Source organism: Lytechinus pictus, chromosome 12 (genome assembly GCF_037042905.1).
Source record: "Lytechinus pictus isolate F3 Inbred chromosome 12, Lp3.0, whole genome shotgun sequence".
NCBI lineage: Eukaryota > Metazoa > Echinodermata > Echinoidea > Temnopleuroida > Toxopneustidae > Lytechinus > Lytechinus pictus.
The window spans coordinates 367575-391997 of NC_087256.1; the positions used below are offsets into that span (position 1 = coordinate 367575).

The 24423-nt window shown below is 35.3% G+C and overlaps 1 protein-coding gene across 2 annotated transcripts; it reads right to left on the reverse strand.

Moving 5' to 3' along the window:
* Positions 1 to 1088: 1088 nt before the first annotated feature.
* LOC129273306 (lysyl oxidase homolog 2A-like) lies at positions 1089 to 20032 on the reverse strand. Of its 2 annotated transcripts, XM_064107622.1 has the most exons (14): positions 19997 to 20032; positions 19333 to 19761; positions 12840 to 13334; positions 12019 to 12173; positions 11280 to 11473; positions 10534 to 10762; positions 9675 to 9861; positions 7499 to 7653; positions 6760 to 6918; positions 5740 to 5893; positions 5157 to 5388; positions 4109 to 4358; positions 2771 to 2879; positions 1089 to 2274 (listed from the first exon to the last, which is right to left on the reverse strand). In XM_064107622.1, the coding sequence occupies exons 3-14, from the start codon at positions 13324 to 13326 to the stop codon at positions 2261 to 2263; spliced, it is 2325 nt and encodes a 774-aa protein (XP_063963692.1). In that variant the 5' UTR covers positions 13327 to 13334; positions 19333 to 19761; positions 19997 to 20032; the 3' UTR covers positions 1089 to 2260. The 2 variants fall into 2 exon arrangements, with proteins under 2 accessions (XP_063963692.1, XP_063963691.1); XM_064107621.1 differs by lacking the exon at positions 19997 to 20032 and having other exon boundaries at positions 19333 to 19818.
* Positions 20033 to 24423: the final 4391 nt, after the last annotated feature.

The window sequence follows — 24423 nt, forward strand, 5'->3', positions numbered from 1 at the left end:
AATGAAACAAATCATAACAGTTTTCAATAATATGAACAGCAAAAAAAAAACAATGTGCATCTAGCCATCTCCCCCCCCCCCCCCTCTCTCTCTCTTTCTTCACATTTTCCACTTACAGACACACAGCGTACACCTTTATTTCTTCTCAAAATGTATCCCCTCTGTGAGTTTTTCTTTCTACCTCCCGATCTTGCCCTTTATAAAAATCGCAAAGATTCTCGTTACTGTATAATTTCTGAAAATTTACTTAGTAAATATACTTCTTATGCCATACCGAGTTTATATGGGTGCTTCTTTAAGCAACACTCAGGCCAGGCTATACTTTCCAATAAGTTTGATGTCTGTATGAACTAGAGTTACTCCGATCTACACAGGGTCGGGTCGGTTGCGCCGAATGATTTGAATGATTCCAGTGAAAAACAAGGCAAATGGCGAAGATTTAGCACGTGTGAAACCAAACTAGAATCACGAACGCTTCCGGAGGTGAATTCTAGTTAAGTTTCACTCAAATAATACGAATTTTCCGTGTGAAAGGTCCAATGATTCGAAAGACGAATTGCAATCATCATTACAATTATGATTCAAGATTCACGTGTGAAAAGGCCTTTTAAATTCGTGATTGTGATTAGCGTTCGTGATTCTAATCACGTTCAAACGTGCTAAAAATTCGTCATTAGCCCTATTTTTCACTGGAATCATCATTCAAATTACGATATTTTTTTACCGTGTGAAAGGAGTGTAAATCATTGTCGTAATAATAACTATACATAAATAAATATGATAAATATAAACTATCCCTCGCAAATCTAGAAACTGGCAATCAAAGACCTTGAATTTTCAGTAGACGAGAGGAATGTCGTTTTAAAATCATCCGTCGTATACTGTTACATCCCTGAATACACTCTCAGAACAAAGCATTCACATATTTAGGTTTACATAATAACATTTTAACTCTGTTTAAAAGGGAATTGCATACAAAATGAGGCGAGATTTTGTAAACAACCCTTGGCAGGCTCTATTAACCAACCTATATCATTTTCATGATCTAAAAGTAACTTAAACACAAAGAACAAGGAAAGTCTGATGACTTAATTATGCAATATCTTTGTTTTTAATGTTGCGTTAAAACACAAGAACAAGGATTTCTACGTTACTGCATTGGTTCCTGAGGCTGAAAAAAAAAAAAAATTTCAGGCGTCACAAATTATAATTGATTTCTTGAGTTCGAATTGATTGATATCAAACCAAAGTTGATAGAAATAACTGAGCGAGGTAGAGCTTGTAATAGTGACTACAAAGTCTTCAATAATTATTGATGTTTATTAATACAGAAAACGTAGAGTAAAAGAATAAAGTCATTTTAACCAAATTATAGTAAAGGGAACATTGTTACCTCGGTCCCGTTTCATAAAACCACTAAAATCATTAAATTTTATTGAATACCATACATATAATGAATGTTCATGAGTGCAATCTGTATATTTCATGTGGTGGACAATGAAATGATCCATTTAACGAGGCATAGCGGAGTTGAATTCATTTCATCTTTCACCGAATGATGTATTTTATCCATTGCACGAATGAAAAGAATATTCATTATTTGTTTTATATGGCACATAAATTAGATCCTTGTTATCGTGTATTTATAAATTTGTAAATTTATAAAGTGCTAACGCACGCGCACTGTAATCACAAGTGTTTTCACGTGTCCTGACCGCTGGTGGTCTTGGCGGATCTATCTAGGTGTTATGAGATGTGTTATAACACGTTTTTACGCAAGTCAACTTAGTCTGCTCTTCGTCAGGAGCAGACCAAGAGCAGTATTTTCTTGCTTGAAATGTCAAGACCACAAATTATAAGAATTATCATCCGAATGATTACCCAACAGTACTTTTTATGACTATCTAATATGATGAAACCGAAAGTACTTGTCATCTAAAGGCATAAAGTCGTTCAATTTTGCCGATACGATGAGAAAGGTAAGATAAAAGTGATCTACAGAAAACACTATAAACAGGAATGTACACTCAGTAACAAAAGGAATATACATAATTTCATCTTTACAATATCAAGATTAAAACATCTGTACAATATTTCTTCACTGTACATACTTCGACGGTACAAAATGCGAAAATAAAGCAAATTTTATAAATGTCTATTTACAGCCTCCATAGTATTTCATTGATAAACAGGTTCCTTGTTTCAGTTCAGGGGGTCATGGTGATGGTGATGCCTTGGTCCATTGGTGTCGAGTAAAACGTTATGAATCATCAACTGCAATAATTGAGAAAATATTATTCGAAACAATTACTAAAGGAGGTTGTAAAAGTTATGTTTCCTGTAGTAATCCAGAGTCTTGTTTCTGCCATGATTTCTTCCATATCAAGACTTGTCTGATTACTCTAGTAAAAGACGAGATCATAACGTTATCGGATATGACCAAGTCAACTTTAGTTGAACTTACACATTTCAAGATTATAACGAAGACCGTGCGAATAGGCCTACTCAAGCATGATAAGTTATTGGCCGACTGACCAAAAATCTAAAAATTCGTATGAATTCTGAGGTCGAAATTAATAGCCTCGATTGATCGCAATTTGAATAGTTATGAGATCGGGGCTGTTAATTTTTCGACCTGAATAAATACATTTTGCTTAAACTTTCATAACGAACCATTTGTTCGAAAAGTGATCGATATGAGGTCTTGCAGATTATATTGGACTTTCATACTTTATATCAATATTATGTTACCATAGTTACTTAAACTTACCATATCGGCAGTTTGCAATGCGTACTCTGTACGTAAGATACACCTCACACACAACTTCATTGTTGTCGAAATCAGTCTCGCCAACAATACGGTTTGGATTTACGTCAATCTGAATCAAAAGATAAATAATTAAAGAAGCTAGAGAATTAAAATGTGAAAGTTTTAAATGTGTCTTTAACATTTTATATTCATTTATTCATGATTCTGCCATGGTTTCCTTCAACACGACACCGATTTCACTGTTCCCCTCTTTACCCTAGTTATATGCGTTTTCAATGTAACTAATCATTAATCGTGTTAATAATCCTCGGATAAAGTGCAAACTTTAGATTCTGATTTACTAAAGTCATGCAACAATGTTACCTACCAATGTGAATGGACCATATTATGTTAGCATTTATTTGTATGTCACTTTTAATGTTTTCATTTAATCTCCATATAAGACTCTGATACGTGTAAAAAGATAATCTTTGAAGTTGTTGCGGGCTTGACACATCCTCCTACTTTCCTTCATGCAAGCTGCATGATGAGTATAAAAAAAAAAGAGTATATATAAAAATCGGATTCACATCAAATTCCAATATTGTCATTATGCTATACAAAAAAACATATATTTCCAAGAAAAGTGATCCTGACAAATATAATACTTATCAAATGCACAGTTGTTAGCCAATATGCTATTCACTTTTTCCACAAGAGGGTATATGCCGATATAGCATTTAAATCACTTCGGTCAAAACTTTAAACGGAGTCCTATTCACTCTAATCACAGATGATTTAAAGTAATAATAATAATAAGAAGAAAATAACAATAATGATGATAATAACAATAATAGTAATAATAATAATGATGATGATGATAATAATAATGATAATGATAATAACAATAATGACAATAATAAAAATATTCAATATTTTATAGCGTTTAATGCATATGTTTGTCTAAGTGGTGCATACTATTATCCCGGCTTTAGCACGGCTATCCTGACTGGACGCTCGAGCATTCAAAGAATTTCGTCCTACCAGGGGTCCGTTGCATAAAATTTTTACCTGAGAAAACTCAGGTTGTTTTTACCAGAGTTTTTGCCCTGTGTTAAAGTCAATGGCAGAAATCAGACTAACCTTAGTTTTCAGTTTTTACCAGAGTTTTCTCAGGTAAAAAGTTTTATGCAACAGGCCCCAGCTACCCTTTTACTACACCTGAGTGGAGATTGGCAACATAATGTAGATAAAAAAAACGCATTGCCAAAGGACGCGAGTGGTGTGGTGTGTTTCATAGTCTTATCCACTGAGCCACAACACGTCTAAATTCAAGATACGGAAGAATTGCATACTAACCCGTAGCACATAGGCTCCTTGTGGTACACCAGTGATATCGATCCATTGACAATCGATATCATTACGATAAATATCGACACAGTTGACCGATATTCCTTGTGTGCCTGCGTCACAGCTGTAAACCTTCCTAGCACCGCTATCACAATACACGTCTTCAAGACAGAAACTTGCCTTGTGACCCTCAGCCACACGCTGGCCATCGTAGTCTAGCAGATCATAATGGGAAAACACGTTCATACTATGATAATGCCTGTAGATTGAAGGGAAAAGTGAACTTTTACTGATTAATTTTGCCTCCGACGAAGATTCTTCTAGGATCGAAAACTTAGGCCCCTTCTGACTCTCTTTTATTAGATGAGCAGTTCTGCCATTAATTTTGACTCTCTTTTATAAGATAAGCAGTTCTGCCATTAATTTTGAATCTCTTATGTGGATTTCATAGAGATATCACAAAGATTATTGTTGTATATAGCGTACATGATGTGCAAGCAATGAAAAAGTCTTGACACCAGTCAGCGGTGTAGGCTATATACCTTCTGGATTATGGACATTCCCTATACCTTTATCAAGCGGATTAATGAAGGTAGTTTATAGAAATTGAGAATTTTGAATTAAAAATCACATTTGGTGTCATTTTATACCTAATTGGTAAGTGTGAAATCTTGTATGACGTCAGAACCCAATCCTGAGTGTCGCGAATTCGGTGACCCCATTTCAGGGGTAAGATTTCGACAACTGTTGTAGGGCCTAAAGTAGCCCATAAGCCTTAAAGTTCAAATGGGTAATATTTGCGTTCACGTTAAAAAAATTGGGTAATATTCTTAAATATTTAGATAAAATAACACTAAACAAAATTAATATTATATATATATATATTGTTCAGTTTAGGCAAGAATTTCACGATGCTTCAATTTTCATGATTTTGAAGAATTTTACTATTCGTTATTGAATTCTATAGTTTGGATAAAATAGATGCACAAACTACGCTCTGTTTGCAGTATTTGAGCAATTGTTGGTAAAATCTCTAATAAGCTAACGACAAGTTTACCTATGACAAGCATGCCATTCCCAGCTTGATCTGCCTAACACTGGACGAAACTCTTCAGTTCCTCTGTTCATAATAGCACTAGCAAACCTAAGCAAACGACGTGCTCCTCTTACATGATCTTCAGATGAAAGACAGTTCTCTTCCGCAGCACATTGCAGCATATACATTGGCCAATCTTGCATGTAGATAGATGACTCAAGTACATGAATATCTATTAGAACATCAGGTAGAACTGGAAGAACAAAATTATATGCTATGATTGTAATCTCTCTTACAGGTTTCAATCCAAAGAAATTATTCAGATCTGAAAATTACAACGTTATTAGCATATTTTACTCTTTCATCTGTCATGTTGGCTCAGTCATAGGACAACTTTGTTATAAAAGGGAAGCACAAACCCAAGAAAAAACAAAGATTAAAGTAGGGCTTTCTGCCTGCCAGCAGATTAGACACTCAGTTTAATAAAGGAAAAAGGTTTAAATAATATTAGCATGATTGTGGAACATGAACTGTTTTACAACTGAGGTGGCTATCCTTGGATATTAAAACATTGATTTTAATTAATTTTCTTAGACATACCTACCTTGCGCACACAGAACTCCAGCTTTATAATCAGCCATGCAGGTTCCATTATCACTTCTTACGTGTGGACACTCAAGTAGAGTTCTCTCATTACCTGTACAGTTTACATTCATCATTAGAATAGGATAAGCCGATCTACCCATGTAACGCGTACTCTGTTAAAAAAAAATGACAAAGAGTGAATCATTTGGTACAATTTATTTTCATAGCTCATAAATATTATCGAAAAATGGAATGACAGAGCGAAAGATATATAATTATTGAAGTCGGACACAACATTTATTTTGCAGCGTGATTGCATAGCGCCATCGTCGATGATAAGGCACAAACGCATAGCTTGAGGTTTGACATGAATGTGGCAGCGAAACTATGTTGCATCTTCAGTAATGGCTTCTAGACAAATTAATATAAAATATTTTGCTGGTTTGGTTACTCGTCATATTAATTTTTTTCAAAGGCCTTTTCATTTTCTTTTGTTCTTAATTTAATTTTACCATTTTGGCTCCCAGAAATTGTTGCCTGGCCTGGAAACGGACCCTTTTGGCCTTTTATACAACTCCCAAGAAAGTTCTGTAATCTGATTGGTACAAATCGGATCACATGATATTCAGCGAATTGCACTATGGCATTCAAAATGCACTATCCCGGACTCTGACGTCATACCAAATGTACTATTCTGCACTTTGACGTCAGAGTGGAGGATAGTGCTAGGTCTGGAATTATCTAGAATTATCTAGAATTTAGATCAAATATAGCATTCGGGGCAACTCAGTAACATGGGGGACGGGGGTTGTATAAAACAAGCAATGTACGCATTCTTGTGCATAGAGGACCTAAATAATGAACTCTGTGCTCGACTCGCCAAATGGATACCGCACTCGGTCCTGCGGATCTCGGTGCGGTATATCCATTGGCTCTTCTCGCACATCGTTTATTATTTTGGCCCTGCATGCACGCGCTTACGTGCATTATTTGTATACTATATACGCCACAGATAAAACCGATCAAAAGACATTAGTACCCTCATAGGCTGATGAGCATATCCAAGTCCTAGCTGTCTGCATACAACTTTAGCATCATACATATCCCACGTGTCTCCTCCGCACGGGTGACCCCATTGACCATCGACATTTATTAGAACACGTCCTTCTGTCTCGAAACGACCCTCTACAAGACGAATCTTATGAAGATATGAATAAAGCAAGACATTATTGATGAAAAAAAAAGAAAGCATCTTAATTTAAATAGAAGACATGGAAGCCAAAATGTAACAGGAAAAAATATATACCTGCAAATACTGTATAATGCTTCCAAATATAAATGTAATTGATTACAATTTATACCCATACGAATCTCTTACAAAAATGTGCACAAATACTTTTCAGAGAATAACCTTACCACTTTTTTTTTCTGTAATATACACGCCTGGAAATTATCATGCTTAAATGTGCAATTGCGCCAAAATTCAAATTCCTGTATTACAATATCCAAGAAATGTATTTCATTTCATTTCTCGACAAGCCAATTTGGGTAAGTTTTAAAATGGTTAATTCACGATTTATTATCTAGATTATTTTTAATTGATTTTCCTGCTCATTTTTAAGTTGTTTCCTTGACAGACTCCGCAAAAGATACGCTGATATATTCGCATCAACGCATGTTTTATTAGACAAATTGACAACTTGATATTTTGTACTTTTTATGAGAATGTACGATATTTAAATATTCCACATTCGGCACAAACAATCCGATCAACATACATCTTCTTTGACCCCTAGGTCTGGTGCATTGCATCTGATTCCAAGATCTTGTGAATGATCGCATTTACTTCTGTTATAAGCTCCATGTCCACATTCCATTATTGAAGTTTCTGTTCCTTTGCAGTCCACCTCCCATAACCAGATAGGACCAATACCTAATAGAGTATAATAGTTAGGAAATAGTTACTTGCTGAAAGTGAGGGGACGAACTTTGATTCATAGATGATTTTGATGTAGTAATACCCTCTCTATTCGTAACATTCTTATCAATGTGAAACTGATTGTTTGCCTAATCCGCTGAAACCAAAATATGATTATTATTCCACATCTGAAACGATCTCAAAATAGAAAGAGAGAAATTTTTTATTCAGGATCAAAACTCAAAGGAATTCATATTCAGTTCAGTTCTCTCTTTCAACATGTTTAACATATACCTCAGATCATTTTTTTTTCACAATACAAAAAACATATTAATTGTTTTAAAGCCAAACTACCTTCCGCATGTTAAATACAAGATCTGCTTTTCTTGGCAAGTCCAGTTGATTTTTTTCAATATTTGTTATGAAATGTCATCAAAATGTATGTACTATTTGAACATGTACTTGTACTGTTACTTCGATTATATTATTTTGTTGAACGGATATAAATACATATATATCTAAATAAATCTAAGTTTACCTCGCCGAGCCAGCTCCCCCCCCCCCCCCCCCCGTCGTGTATGCCATCAATTATGTCCAATACCAACGCTTTATTTCATACAATTTTCAACGATAGCTTGGAAAATCATTTTAACTTCCGCGTAGCCAGGGGGCGGTTGCCCCCCCCCCCAAACGCCCCCAAAAAGAAAAAAAAGAAGAGGAAAAGGAAAAAAGGAAAAAGCGAAAGGAGACAAGGGAAGAAAAGTATAGCTTTGTTGTTCTTTCCTCCTTTTTTGTCAAAAGAATAAAAACCTAAACGAAAAGTTGATCTTCTCTCTTCATACAAAATTTTGCTTCCGCGCTCCGCACGGGAAAAATATCAAAATCGCCTTTCCCTTTTGTTTCCCACACCTTTTTTCTACTCAGTTTTTTCCCTTTCCGGCTGTGAGAATCGTGTCTTCTTGCCAGAAGTTATAAATTATTCATGGGTGTAAAGAGTATGATTTTGTTTTAATTGCATTGACACAAAATGCCGGCTCTTCTGTTCGGAGCGGGTAATCATTACCGTCACTTCCCGACTCCCCAAATAAAATTTCTTTTGCATCTTAGCAAGTAAGTTTTGGCAAAGTACATCTGCTCAAAGGGGGAGGCATTGAATTCGTGCCGTGCTATGCAAAAGTATGTACGATATGAAACTTTATTCTATATCGCTGCACATCAATCTCCTGTCTTGTTTTGTGCCATTGATTTATTTTTTTTAATATCACTGAAGTTTCTTAATCAAACAAAAGGAAGCGCTTAATATGAGCGAAATTACACATTTGTTTTTTTTTCCAAAAAAATCACAAAGGATTCCGTGCTTCGATCAAGAGCATGGGAAAGGAATATTATGTCCCTCTTCTAACGTTAGCTTGCATCATCCCTTTCACATTTTGAGCTCGTTTTTCTTCTTAATCGAGTTATAGTCTAAGAAATGTCAAAATTATAGCAGGTCAAAGTTTCAGAGAAATTTCTGAAATTCAGAGCTTCAACGCCATTCGCGGGAAGGAATAGGGCCTATTTCCTTTCTGCATATACCCGTCTTCTACTCTTTTTTTTTTTTGCGACTTGAGTTAACTTGAGTTAACGAAATGTAAAATCAAATCTGATGTGACCAAGGTAGGCATTTTATAACGGCACTTCTGTTCTCAATTTATATAAAACGTTTTAGCTTGCGCACTTTGCGCTGTAAGAGGAATTATTTCGAATTCCTCAATTTTTCCCCATTTTGGGGGCGCTAATGATTTCTGTCGAAAACAGTTTTTTTTTAATTAGATCTACAGCAAGTCAATTGAATTCGAGTTGATAAGGATACTAGAGACGCAAGAGACGCCTTCTTTTGATTTGAATTTGATGAGATATCAGAAACTTCGCGCTCCGCGCGGGATGCACCCTCCCCCCTAGGGAGCGCGCTTCGCGCGCTCTGTAAGTGTTGGCACGCTTCGCGTCCACTTGCCGCCCCCTCTAAAATTAAATCCTTGCTAGAATCGATTTCATACCTTGACCATAGGTGGCGGCGTTCTCAAATACTTGCTCTGCCGTTCCGAAGCCGAGTTGTCGACATACCACACTAGCAGCTACTAGATCAAAATCCTCTCCACAAACCGTTCCCCACTTTCCCCCATGAAACACTTCTAAACGACCCTCACCGAATGCAGCACCGGCTTTCAGTCGAACATCAGGCCTCTGCCAAATAGTAAAAGCATGATGACTGTTATCCAATATCAATTTAGGAAGCTTTGATTACAGAGTAACTGTGTATTATATGAAGAGAGACAGCATCGTATATTTCATATTCATCATCGTCAAAGAATGGATAGTTGATGGAAGCACGCATTCGAAACGTTCAGTACATTCAGTGGAATTAAAGTTTCTGTGGCTAAATGGCCCCTTGACAGAAAATTGCCGATTGTGTCGTTTTGGCACTTTTGTAGATAATATGGTTTCCATAAGAAATAGTGGTAACGGTTAATAAGAGCGTTACAGTGGACATACCATGATGATTATCCTCCATTCCTCATTCTCTTACAAATAAGTGGTAATATCTTTTCACCATTATTCCATAAGAAAGCTATTTTGTACGCTCTAAAAAAATCAAAAATGTTAAATGAAAATTTGAGAGGTTGGAGGAGTGACGACCTTTTCCAATATTATATCCAACCGTGCATAAAGCTGAAGTTAAATGTTGGGTCGAACAATCTAAAGTGGTAAATGCAACATTTATAAAAGTTTGTCAGTCTTCAAACCTTTCAAATGTTGATTTAATATTTTTATTTTTTAGAGTATAACAGTATAAAGGACTGTAAATGCTAAAGCATCCGAAGTATTTCTTTTTTTTTCTGTCAGTTAAGAACTTACCGGTACAGTATAGGCCTGTTGACCAGCAGTGCTACTAGCAGGTAGGGCATATGGTTTATCTGCATCCATGACGAATGAACCCCGTTCACATCTGACTTCAGCTGCACGCTTAGAAACACAATCCTTATGTGACTTCAGCATTGTTCGTTCACAATCACTCACGTTGTGCTCTTTGCCCGTGCATTCGAAATTTGATGCAACCATAGACTTTTTACGTTGCCTTGATTTACTAGAGATGAAGTGATAAAATCATAAGTATGCATGATTATTGACTCAGCTAAAATCAAAAAAAGGTATTACCCAAACGCACGGAGTTAATAATAACAAATTATGACGATTCAATTTTTATCCCCAAATAAAAACTATTAACCCACATAATAGTCTATTTTTTTCAAATATACTATTGTGAGGTTTGAAATATTGAAGCTGTTCACCTTTCTTTTGAAGAAAAAAATTAGATCTTTGTCCTTAAGACTAAAAGAAACTTTAAAAAGTAGTTACGCAAAAATAAGAAGACATCTAGCGTTTTTACAGTGACAACCTTTTTAATGTTTGCCAAATTATCTAGCAACCGACTCTCGACCTCCATAGTTGACGATTTTGATCGACGTGAAACAATTAATCGATAAAGCTAACCCCCTCAAAATGAAGCTTGTTTGGACTCAGATCAGAGGTTAGCCTACTGTTTTTCTGTTCTTCGTATTCAGCTTTCTAATTCATAAGACCACTGCCAAATAAATACTTACTTTTTCCTGTTTGGTTGTACATTGATAGCTTCTTTGAATCCAAGGCTTCCACAGAGTACTCGTCCATCTTCAATGTCCCATCCATCTGCGCAGATTGTCCGCCATTTACCCGTCATCATCACTTCAACCACACCTTCAGACTGAGGCTTAGGGGTGGGATCACCATTCAGACGAAATTTGTACTTCTTTAGCTTCTGCAATTCGAAATTTGATATCCATCTTTGAAACCAATTCCACTTAATGTACCAAATCATCATCATCGAAATGATCATAACATCATTATCACTCTTTTATTCCTTCAACAAAGCAACAATTTTTAAACTGTTTATCCGATGAATGGCTCAGATGCTTTGGGGAGCACATACTGTAATTATTTTAATCAAACTTTAATATGCAAAATACAAATATAGGGCAGTTGGTGTATTCCCCTCCCTAACCCGTTGATTTCTCACTTACCTCTTTAGTATGACCCAGGCCCCTAATGCCTAAACCAAATTAAGACAAAAGGGATCTAAAACCGTGTCTGATGTTTGAAAAAACACTAAACATGCGTCAGTACACTTGTTCGAAGATTTTCATGTTTACATAGAAAAACCTATGACTATACGGATCGAAAATCATGATGAAACGGCATGCCGCGGCAGTACGCTATCAATAAAGCAATTAACAATCAAACTTTTCAGTTTTTTTTAAAAACACCTTGATACACCCTGAATAAAATTGGGTCCTGTTGACTAACCTTTTCTGGTGGTTTAACTTTTCTAGTCTCTGCACTGCATCTAATTCCCACATCTTCAGAATGTGAGCAGTCGGTGACTCCAATTGGATTGTGTTCACATAATAAAAGGTTCTTCTCATTACCAACACACTCTACTTCATCTAGTAAGATTCGTCCTGAAATGGAAAGAGTCAAACTTATATCTTTGGATTACAACCATCAACAATACAGTTGCCTCTTATACAAGATCACTAGTTTAATTTGTCATTTTCATTTTGCAATGGAGGAGGTCCTTGAGATTTTCTAACTCGTTTCAGTTTAATGTGGTTGAAGTTCTTCTCGTCATTTTCCTGTTGCTCCTCATGTACTTGAATAATTCTAGTTATTTCATTTCATGTTAATGGATGTCTGTGATCACTCTCCACATTTCCTAATAAGCACCTAAGTCAAGAAACAAAAATGCCGAATAAGTTCTTGATTTATTTGACATAATAAACCTATTCATGTACATGAATAAATTAATTATTCCAATGATAAACCTAAACATGCATTCTTTCAAATAATGAACATTGATTTTTTTTCTTAACATTTCAAATTAATTCATAAGCATTCCCTGACCCATGAATTTCACAATTTCTAATCAAACAAATTGATATTAATGAATAGGAGATAAGACACTGATTTGTCATTTGTACTCTAATACAGAAAACATAAAAAGAAGATATTGTATTTCATATTTTGTACTTGGCCTCAGTGAGTAAGATCGTACTTCTTCTTACACAACTGTTTTAGTAGGGAGCTAATTGGTCAAAAGTAGCTTATGTACATACTAAAAATATTACCTGACCCGCGTCCGAATTCGCTGCTTCCAAAGTAGTACTGTACTGCTTTCTTATATCCCACCATCTTACAAACAACGTTAGCAGCATTCATATTAAAACCATCATCACACACTGTCCCCCATGGCCCACCATGCATTGAGACTTCAACTCTCCCCTCCCATGGATGCCTGCCTGCGGATAACCGTGCTCTTATCTTGGGCGGTGGTCTCGTCGTAGGCTCACCCGTCGTAGGAGGAATAGTCGAGGGCGTTGTCGTGGGCATTGTCGTGGGCGTTGTTGTGGATTTTGTTGTCATTGACTGCGCTGTTGTAGTCAGTTTTTGAGTAACAGTACTTTCTGCAGACTTTGTGGTAGAGTCTATTGTTGTAGTTTCTTTGCGTGTTGTGTGGCTGTTGGTGCTTGTCTCATTATTGCTAGGGAGGCCATAACTACATGTGATCAAGATGAATATGAAGTACTGAACAAAAACACCGACTGAGAACTGCATGATGGAGTCTGCGAATGGGGTAGGAGAAAGAAGGAGAAATGGTAAGAGTTTTCAATTACAGTAATCTCTATTTAAATGGAAAAAAGGTCAAACAAGGTTCCCTGTCTTTGAAAAGTTCTACCATGAAGATGGTGGCTCCTATAATACTGGTCTGGACATGAATGCCCCTGGAAAACAATTTCCAATTCATTAATTCAAATAACAACATAATAACGTAAATTATTGTTAGACACGTATCATCGCATTCATTACTCCCAGTAAGAGTTTAGGAAAGAAATTTAATCTTTAAGATTGCATAATAATCAGACAATAAGAGAATTTAAAAAAGGTAAATTGGGAAGTTGACATCATTAGCTCGCTCTTTTGCATTTTGTTGATGACTTGTTTCACCCAATAATTATATTTAAATATCTTAATTATATTTAATCCAATATCAATTAAAGTTGGTTTTTTAATTGTTTGATTCATTCAATTTGCCCAAATCATATTATTAACATCCTGGGTACCCCTTTAATGAGACATTGCTCAGATTTTTTTTAAACAACACAATGGTAGATAGTTTGATTCCGTTCAACGGAAAAAATGTGTAAGGGAGACCGGAAAGTGTGAGAAAGGTTGGAAGATGTGGGAATGAGACTTTCACAGAGATAGTATGATTGGAAAATGAAAGGGATATACGGTAGATAGAGAGGGTGTGTGTGGGGGGGGGGTGTGATAGAAAGAGAGAGTGAGAGAAAGAGGAGGAGAAAAAATATGTGTGAGTTAATTTGTGTGACAGAGTGAGATTGACGAAGTTGCGCGTGGGGGTGGGTGTGTGTGCGTCAGTGTGAAACAGAGAGTAAGCGGGTGTGGGTGACAGAGAGAGCCTCATATGTGTGAGGGTGTGGCAGGGGTGACAGAGAGAGTGAGGGTGTTCGGGTGTGTGTTTGTGGGAGACATAGGTAGAGTGTATGATTGTGAGTGAGAGGATGCACATATACAGAGGGGGTATGTGTGAGTGTGTAAGTGACAGGGGAAAAGGGGGAGATTTGATGGCATAAGATCCTAAAATTGAGAACGTTGATATAAACATGAATTATGCCTACTTTGTCACAGGTCCGATTAGACATGTGAGAGCGAACGTGACCATGCCATGATGTCAAGATTGAGGCAATAAAATCCTGGAATAAAATATCTAATAAACGAGTCGCACCTGCTTACAGATCACCTCTATTCACCTCACACTGGTTTACAAGGTAATCGGGTCAATCAACTTGACCTATGTTGCGGTCATCTATGAAACCAATTTCAAGGTCTGTTGCCAAACTAGATGGCCCTTGGGAAGAAATAAGAACTTTTGAAAATGTATCACGAAGGTTGTTTGCCTACGCATGGTGGGGTACAGCAGGGGTGGTGCCAAAAGGGGGGCAGGGGGCGACTGGCCTCCGGGAGCATTTTCTTATTCCAATGAGGGGATAAGCCCGGTATAGATTAAGAACCGCTATCCTAAAATGGCTTTGATTATTACAGATTAAAAGGAAACCCATAGAATATCATACCAACACAAATATGGTTTGTAAACATGCAATAGAAAGGAAATAGCGAAGAAAATCATCATAATTTTTTTATTTTACAGGGGTAAAAAACACGAATTAAGTAATCCTCGCCCTAAACAGACCAACCCTACAAAAAAGACCGGCATGCCGACAGTGGTATTGATCATGCTTGAAAATTGATGATCTGTCATCGACAGTGGTCTACGTGCGTTAGTGGTAGTCTTCATGTTCTACAAGTTTTAGAACTTCCTTTATCGAATTTATTGTGCTACTTTATTACTTCCGGTTAAAGGGTTCAAATCGCGATCTGTCCAGGGAAGATCCAGGACTTGTTTACTGCGAAGACTAACAGTTGTCAATTCAATTCAATTCAATTCAATTCTGGTTTTATTGTGAAAATGGTTCATGACAAAAGTCCGAAGACTCATGTTATCATATTTGCAAAGTAAAAATGTACATGTATATTATTAAAAGGTTACATTATATCACAATTCTAGTGCTAGACAAATAATCAACTAATAAAGCCAGAAAAAATCATTTTGGACAATCTCAAAAAAAGATTAAAATCGATTGAAATAACATTGTAAAACTATCATTGTCAAAATTAAATCAGCAAAGTTGCGAGTATTAAAAACATATATAAATCAACATTTACACTTTTAAAATATCATGATTAAAAGTCATGCATATTTAAAACTAGAAAAATATGTTTATAAAAAAAAATTGTAAATAGCAAGACAAATCAAATAATATGTAAGTCCTATAAAAATAAAAACCAGATCAATGTTGTGAATAATTGCAATTTCAAATTTGTTTGAGAATACATGTATGACAGTCATAAAACTAAAGAGAAATAAATATGATGTTACAATAGATAGTGATGTTACAATAGAATGGTATGAAGTCTGGAATTAACCATGTGATATACTGTAGATAGTACACCACCAGTCACAATCCCTTGACCACCCGTTCACCTGCCTAAACCAGAGAACAACAAATTCAGTACACTGAATCCATTGTTCTCCGGCCGAAACAGGCAAACAGGTAGCCAAAGAAATGTGACTGGTACTTTATGCTTTATAGCCAAAAAAATAAACGAACAAAAAAATTATTGAATTTGGGCAAAATTACAGATCAAATAGTCGTATTACATGTAGGTGGAACTCAAGTAAGAAAAAAAAGCATTGGAATAAAAAGGTGACAAACCTGACATAAAATCAATACAATTAGATAAACAATAAAGGGGAGTACAAAAAGTGCTACAGTTGCTAAAAACAATAAAGTTGTTTTTATATTACATTACAGAGTTTAACAATTGCATAAAGTGGGGGATTGGCGACTGTTGGTATCTTTTTGTTCTAGTCCGAGGTATCTCAAGATGATGTGCATTTCTTAGGGAAAGACCAGTTCTAACCCTACGAGGTAACAAGCAAACTATAAAGTGCGCTAGTGGTTCTTGCATGGGGTAGAATATCGCAACATCAAATTTTTTGTTCAACGATTTGATTAGAATTTTCATCATAAAAATATTTTCATTGAATTTTTTTCAATTTCTGGCCAAATTTCCCTTCTTACACGCGAGCATTTGATACAAATTTTTTTTATTTTTATTTTATTTTCTTTCTGCTTGTGAGTATTGCTTCTTCGCAAATATTCTTTTTAGAAAAAGAACGATGCACCGTATCAAGAACTCATCGGCTTAAATATTTTTCCTCATTCGTGTCATTGGTCTTTTGAAGAGGGTGGCGCCATAATTTGTCTTGGTGATAATGGTGATAAAAATAAAAGTGATAAAAGAAGAGGGGGTATGAGCTGACAGAATAATTTATGAAATTCGTGAGTGAGCGAAGCGGTAAACCAATAATCTATCTATAATTCGGGGGGTGGGGTCGGTGCTCATAACCCCCTATATACAGTACGATAGGGGTGAAATACTACTAGGTTTCATAGAGCGGGGAGGGTTGGGATCCACTTTCCTTTCGATCAACCAGCATATAATAAACCGCATCATGTCTAGACAAACCAGACAGTTGTGGGGGCGGAAGAGGAGGGGGGGGGGGGCAGGTGCAAAGTATTTTCACAAGCATTTTAGTGAGTGTCTAGACAGATGATGAATATATATCTTCATCAAATCCATGGATCTCTAATTATAAATGATGCGGGAGAATGAACATTATATGTTCATTTAGAGAACACCAGTGACAATAATGGGTTATGACATTGACATTATTGACTACATAACACTATTATGACATTTAGGGTATCATAGAGCCCTCACTAAGATTTGATTATAATGTTATGTCAAGGTGCTCTGTGCATCGTAGAGAAAGATACATTTCAAGGTCGTTCCAAGGATCAATTATCAATCGATTATCATGCATATGCATTTGAATGAACAAATAAATGTGACCTATATACGTCTTTGTATCATACTATTCAATCCAACGAAGTAGCTATTTGATAGTTTTACCGTTAGATTAATTAAGGCACCTTGTTTTCAGGAAGGGAAAGAGGAAATAGTAACTGGGTTTTGCTTGCTGTGGAAACAGATTTATCATTGTATTTCCTGACATTCTCACGGTTGTTATGACTCCTTTTTGTGCTAAATCAATAAAATTTAGCGACGCAATAGTATTTTGAATGAGTATTTCACCACTTAACTAAATTTATTCGGCCTCCCCATGGCACGAACTCAGTATAATGTTCGAATATTTTTTTAGACACTTCTGTACTTTTACAATAAAATTTCTCATTCTCGACTAATTAATGCTCAATCTGTCATTTATTCTTCTTGATAGGTGACTGGTATCAAACTAAAAGCACTAGCTGACTTGCCTTTTAAAAATATAACGTTGCAATGGATACAGACATCCCGCAGACGGCAATGATCCAACCTGACCTATTTAAAGATTTCTTCATTCACGTTTATTGTGATGTGATCTAAAGGTTGTTTGTGAGTACAATCTATCTCAGCACGAACACATATTTTACTCTCGGTCAATTAAGACAAACTTTCAAGCTTTTCCCTGGCTTCCTTATGTGGTCTTGTCATACCATGCATGCATACGGGGATATGCTGTCATAATAGGTCATTTTTTAGTGAAAATCATTCAAAATGGGGTAAGGACTAGAGCTGGAAAACCTCTTTTTGCTTGTAAACATAGATCACTTTTGGAAGAAAATCCGTAATAATAGGTACCCTTTCTGCCAAAATTACCCTTAAAATAGATATGGGTTCCAAGGCTTCAGCTGCACCCCCATCCAGAATAGCTCCCGTGGCTTTCGCCTCTTTGCTATTGATTTTGTGCACAAACCAAGAACATGAAAAAAGAAATTGTTATGAGACCCCCCCCCCCCCCCCGGAATATTTATAAACAGTTGTATGCTGGTCTCTATTTCAGTCTTCTTGACATTAATAAAATATGAAGCAACAGATACATGTATAACATTGTCGAAACTGCGTATATTCAGAGCTCATTTTCTATCAAAATAGTAATATTCTGGCGGGACCTTTATCAAGTTTATTTTAATTCCATGCAGCCATTTTTAATACGCTGTATAAGCGTGATCGATATAATCAAACCTTGGTATCAAACCTTCTGTCTAAAATGCAGAGTAGTAATTGTTCAAAGTATCAGGAGTATTGTTTCATAATGTTATTTCCTTGAACTTGAAAAATATATACATTTAGTGCAAGCAGACAAAATAACGAGGAAGTTGCATACCTTTCGCATTTTGACAAGAGTGTAAGAGTAAGAGACGCTTCATTTTCGATAAAAGGCTGCAAATTAACGTCGACCATGATAAACCTTTGCCATAAGTCTTTTTTTTTTGGGGGGGGGGGCATATATTTCAAATATTAAAGGTTCATTCGATTTTTCTGATACAATGAGCATGATAAGTATGATTATGATGACAATGATGCGCCATGTCAATGAATGAGTTTATATTGGAAACATAAAATAAAATATTGGAAAGATCAGAGTTGGCTTAAAATATAGGCTCATCATGAGATATAATACAGTACGACAATACACCAGACGGTGGACTGTACTGTTTCCAGAAGAAGAAGAAGAATCTGAAAAAATAAGACTGCTCATGAAAAAAATCTTATACGTTTCATCTCCGGAAATGTCAGCTAAAAAGATCTCGAGAGCAGAAAGTAAATCTGGAAATACTTTCATTCATAAAGTATAATACGATAATACCAGTATGATGGCCCCTTTTGGCCTATATAAGAAATACTTTTACAGACTTTCTAAAAATATTGTACATGTTGAATGTATACTCTCTTATATAAAACCGCTATCATTCTGCTTACGTTAGCAAACATTTGTTCACAGGACTCTCAATCGCAGAAGACAAGTCTACGATGTGACCTGTTAATGGTAGGTCAACGTATAAACTATATACATCAAAAACTAGACTTACAATGCATGATGTAATATATAAATAAAGAATAAACACTTACATTTGATTACTGTTTATCACCTGAGAGAAGTGAGTAGAATGTTGCACGTTTTAGTCACAAGAAAACTTGCAAGATGACGTAGGAGTCATTTGATGAGAGCGACTCCACTCCACAACAATTACTCCAGCAGTGCCTTCTAGACGATGTTGCTTGGTGCTCTCTCTTACAGCTGACTGATGATATCATGTAATTGAAAGAATGCGACCTACGCACTCTCTGTGGTAAACGAACAAGGTTATGAACTCCATCGATCGCGACATATCCTTGTTATGAAAGCCGTTATTTTTCTATTTTGTTCCCAAGATATAAACTTGATGTCGCCTACTATTAATGCTCATGTTTGCATATCATTAATTTTCTTTTATTGTTGACAGTTGAAACATATTTATGAAGGAAGAGTACACCAAACCATGACATAATTAGACGTGACTAAGCTTTTACCGTAAAAAATAAAGATAATTCAAGATAATTGTTTCTACACTGTATAAACGCTGCTAAAAAATGTTAAGCACCGCTGTTTAAGCCCGTCACCCTAACAACAGTTATTGCTTAAACTTTTTAAGCAATTGTTTGAACTTTTTAAAACTTGTTTAAAAGTTTAAAAATATTTTTTAGAATGACAGCCTTAAACAGCGTTGCTTAAGATTTTTAACAGCGTTTTTACAATGTGTTTATGGTTAAAAAAAATAATGAAAATGATATAAAATATTCATTTGTATTTTTCTTGTGGCATAGTAGATCGTATGTGATTTGATATTGATTACGAAATGAAAAACTCTTACCTGACGTAAGAGGAAAAGTTATGTCAATTCTACTTTCTGACAGACATGCCATGTGTCTAAGCATGTGCAGGAAGAGAATGGAAGATAAAGAGGAACAGAAAGTGCAGATAGAAATAGGGAAAATAAGATAATGGAACAAAATCTTTAAAAACTTAGAAGAAAAAAAACGGTAAAAAAAAGAGAAGTAATTATTACTGGCAGCTGCAATCAACGTACAAACACAATAGTTCATTGGTATTTCTACAAAGATTATTGTATTTCACTTTTAACTTGCAATTCTACGTTACATATCACTGCATAAATACGTTTAGTTTGTTTAATCATTGTGTCGTATGTTTTTAAAAAGTAAAAATCCTGTAAATTTGCGATTTTTCTTTGTAAAATTACTTGTATTTTTGACAGTGTACATGTTGTTATACTATACTGGCTTATATGTGTGGTATTAAGATCAATCATCATGACTACTTATTAAAAGTAGTCATTGATGATTGATCTTAATACTACATACAGTATATAACTGTATAAGCCAGTATATTTACTGTCTTTGTCACTACTTTCTTGTTAAACATTTTGTTAAACTAATATACATGTAGGCCTATTGATATTTTTTTGTTTCTTCGGGAAAGATAAATCTTTTTACATCTAGTTCTCTCTGAAAATCTGACATTCCGAAAAGAAAAGGAATAATAATAATGATGGGACAACAAAATGACAAAATAAATATTTCGACCGTACAGTTTTTGTGATGTGTCCTGTTCATCCAGGAGCAAGGCATATAGGCGAATATTCTAAAATCGTGTCCTTGTCAATTTTCGCCGGAAATCTTTCGAAGTTGTCAACGAACTAAAGGTCAGATGAACTTGACATTATACAAATGTGTATCAGTCTTTATCACTTATCACACCATAACCCCCTGGAGTATTTGACTACTTCCAACTTTCACCTCTTTATGTTCAGATTGAGTTTCCAGAAACATCTTCTCCCAACCACATGTTTTTCGCCACGATCCACCTACCCATTCTCGTGCTTAATCTTTAAGGGGATACTCCAGGTTGGTAATAATGTGATTTGAACAGATAAAAGAATATCAGACAAACGACATATTGAAAATCTCATCAATATCAAACGAGGAATGATAAAGCTAAGACACTTTAAGGTTTTGCAATATTTCAAACAGATGATGATGTCATCTCTATTTATGTATCTATGTTTTTTTTTATTACATTTATTCCAAGTTTGTCCTCCAGGAATGTAAGAAACAGAATTGACTGTCTGTAAGAAAATCGTTACTGCAACTTAATTTGTTACAAGGGAATCGTGTTTTATGCACAATCATGTACGAAAAAATGAAATAAGTTTGATGTCGCATCATAAAATAACCGAAAAAGTGAGAACATGGCAAATCAGTCGACCCATTGAATATTCATTAGAGAATGCATAACCTTTCACAAAAATACAGTTCAATCTTGAATTTGAATAATAAGAATATTCTAGAAATTATAGTTTTCGTAACTGTGTGTAATATTGGTGTGTTAAATCATGGACCTATAGGTCCATGGTTAAATCATCGTTTTGATAAAAGACTTTGTGGATTTTTAAACAAGGTTCATTTCATGACAGATAAAATACGATTGCCTTTATGAATAAATCATGTGCTTTGATAGAGGGATTATAAATTTGATCAAACGATAACCTAATATGGATATGAAAAATGTGTGATTGCATACTTAACTTTATAAAAGATGTAGAGCTTGTTTTCAAATCTGGTAAAAATAAAATGAAAGCCTACTCATAGGTCCTGTACATTATGATATTGATAATGCCTTTTATATGACAATTGAATGGATATTGAATAAACAAAAAAACATTCTTTACTGTCTTAAATGGTTATCCTTTTAATAATGCACACACAAAGAAAAATAAGTTCAACTTTGCACCTTTTAATATGCAGACCAGGGGCTCGTTGCAGAAAGAGTTGCGTTAAAACAAACGCCCAAAAATCAATCGCAAGTCCCAAATGCGCGCTGTTGATTGGTTGAAAATCAGGTTGCGCATGATTTTTAGAGTTTCGATTGATTGCAACTCTTTCTGCAACGGGCCCCTGTCACACTATGCGCACTTTTAAGGTTCAAGTTTGTACCTTTTTGGAAAGGTGCAACTTTGCACCTCTCTGAAAAGTGCAAATTAGAAAAGGAGTTCCTAGTATGACCAAAAGTAACAAAAGATTGTCGAGACTTCCGGTTTGTTCACTTTAGAATTTTTGATTTTTAAGTGTTGCATACCTTGCTTGGCACTCGAACTCTCCAGGTTGTAACTCTATGCAGTCATGACATCTTACCGCTATGCTAGCGAGAAGCACTGATACCATGGATACCGGACGGGTTTTAGTGATTATGTGCCGAAAGTTCGACTAATGTAGACTTACAGACCCTTCACTGGCTAAATAAACCGATGTCTATGGACAACTACACACACTCGATCCTGCTCAAAAATTTGACGGAACAAAGCCATATTTTGGTATATATTTCCACTCTCCCATCATATTATTTATGTCCTATATCAGGGCTAGATATATTATTTTGAACCTTCTCCATATTTTGGGGTTGTTTTTTTTTCTTCAATTTTAGTGGGGTACATATGGAACTTTTCAGGTGTAGAATGTCACCCCATAATGTGCTTATTTGCAGCAAGAAAGGTAAAAAGTTAAACCTAAAAGGTGCTCCCATTGTGACATCTTGGTTCCGTCTTACAAAAACTTGTGATTCATCCGATGTATCGACCTATGGAAAGCCAGCAATGCCCACATCTAAAATACATGTTTATTAAAAAAAACAATGATGTACATTCATCGTTTTCTTGAAAATATGGTTTGTTCGCTTTTGTTTACAAAGGACATTTTGCAAATTTCCTATAGAAAAAATTATGACAGTGATGGATTTCCATAGAGCTACGATTGATTGGATCAATCGTATAGCTCTTTGTAAGACGGGGCCCTGGTCTGCATTTTTAAAGGTGCAAAGTTTAATAAACCTAAGACTGCCACGGATCTAACTTGACACGGTTTCATATTAGGATGCCACAGTGCCTGGCCGTCCGTTTTGCCAAATTTTCAAGTGGTTATACGGAATTCTTCTGCGATGCACATAATCAGAATCAATAAACCTTTAATTCCGCAATAACTAATTGGCACAAACAGAAAGAAAATTAATGGTGGATCGTGTGTAATGGGGGTAAAGCCTTTTTTTTTTTTTTTTTGATTTGATAGCATTTATTCCATTCATCATAAAAACAAATACAAGGCACATACAAAGTTTACATAAATTACATGGGAAAATTGCAGATATTACAATGATAAAATCTGGGAAACAGTTGAATAAAGTACATGATTTATAAATGAATGAGGAGGCAACTAGAAAGGGAAAGCCTTATTAGCGCTGCCACCTTTACAAAATCTGGAAACTGAATATATATATATGATATTGTAAAATACATGATGTAATAAATACTGAATACCAGACATAAACATTAAACATAAAAGGGGGGGGGGGAAGAAGAAGAAAAAAAAAACCTGATCATACATTATTTGAATATTTACTGAGAAGTTGTGTTTTATATCTCCTTTTAAAAACATTTAATGATGGACTAGATTTAACAGAAAATGGTAACTTGTTCCAGATAACGGGTCCTTTGTAAAAAATACAATTCTTTGCTAAAGAGGTGCGTATTTTGGGTATGTGGAAGTCTGCAGATCCTCGCGTATGATAAGAATGAAAATCGGCATTGTAACAAAATATTTCAGAGATATTGTTTGGAATATAGCTTTTGTAACATAAATACATAAAAATTGCAATTTCATAATCAGAGAAATCATAAACATTCAACAAATTTAACTGACTAAACAGCGGCTTGGTATGGGCAAGAAAATTGGCATGTGTGATGATTCTCACTGCTCTTTTTTGTAGCCGGTATAAACGTTGCATTGAGTATGAAGTACAAGAACTCCAGGCAATGTTACAATATCGAAAATACGGTGAAATAATGGAATTATAAATCATTTTGAGAATCTTTTTTGGAAAAAACTTTAACTTGTTTAGGATACCTATACTTTTCGAAATTTTCATGCAGATGACGTCAATGTGTTCATTAAATGATAACCTACTATCAATAGTCACACCCAGAAATTTTAAAGAAGTACATCTATTAATAATGTTATCATTCATAGAAACAACTATATTATTATAATCAATTATCTTGTTAGAAAAAATCATGTAATGAGTTTTATTAGTGTTTAAAACCAATCTATTGGACA

Excerpts from the sequence above, each read along its gene's own strand:
- LOC129273306 (XM_064107622.1), bottom strand. The coding sequence starts at position 13,326 with ATGCAGTTCTCAGTCGGTGTTTTTGTTCAGTACTTCATATTCATCTTG. Across the intron at positions 5,894-6,759 it reads ATGCTCATCAGCCTATGAGG|AGTACGCGTTACATGGGTAG; the intron begins GTACTAATGTCT and ends TTTTTTTAACAG. Across the intron at positions 4,359-5,156 it reads GAATGGCATGCTTGTCATAG|GCATTATCATAGTATGAACG; the intron begins GTAAACTTGTCG and ends TTCAATCTACAG.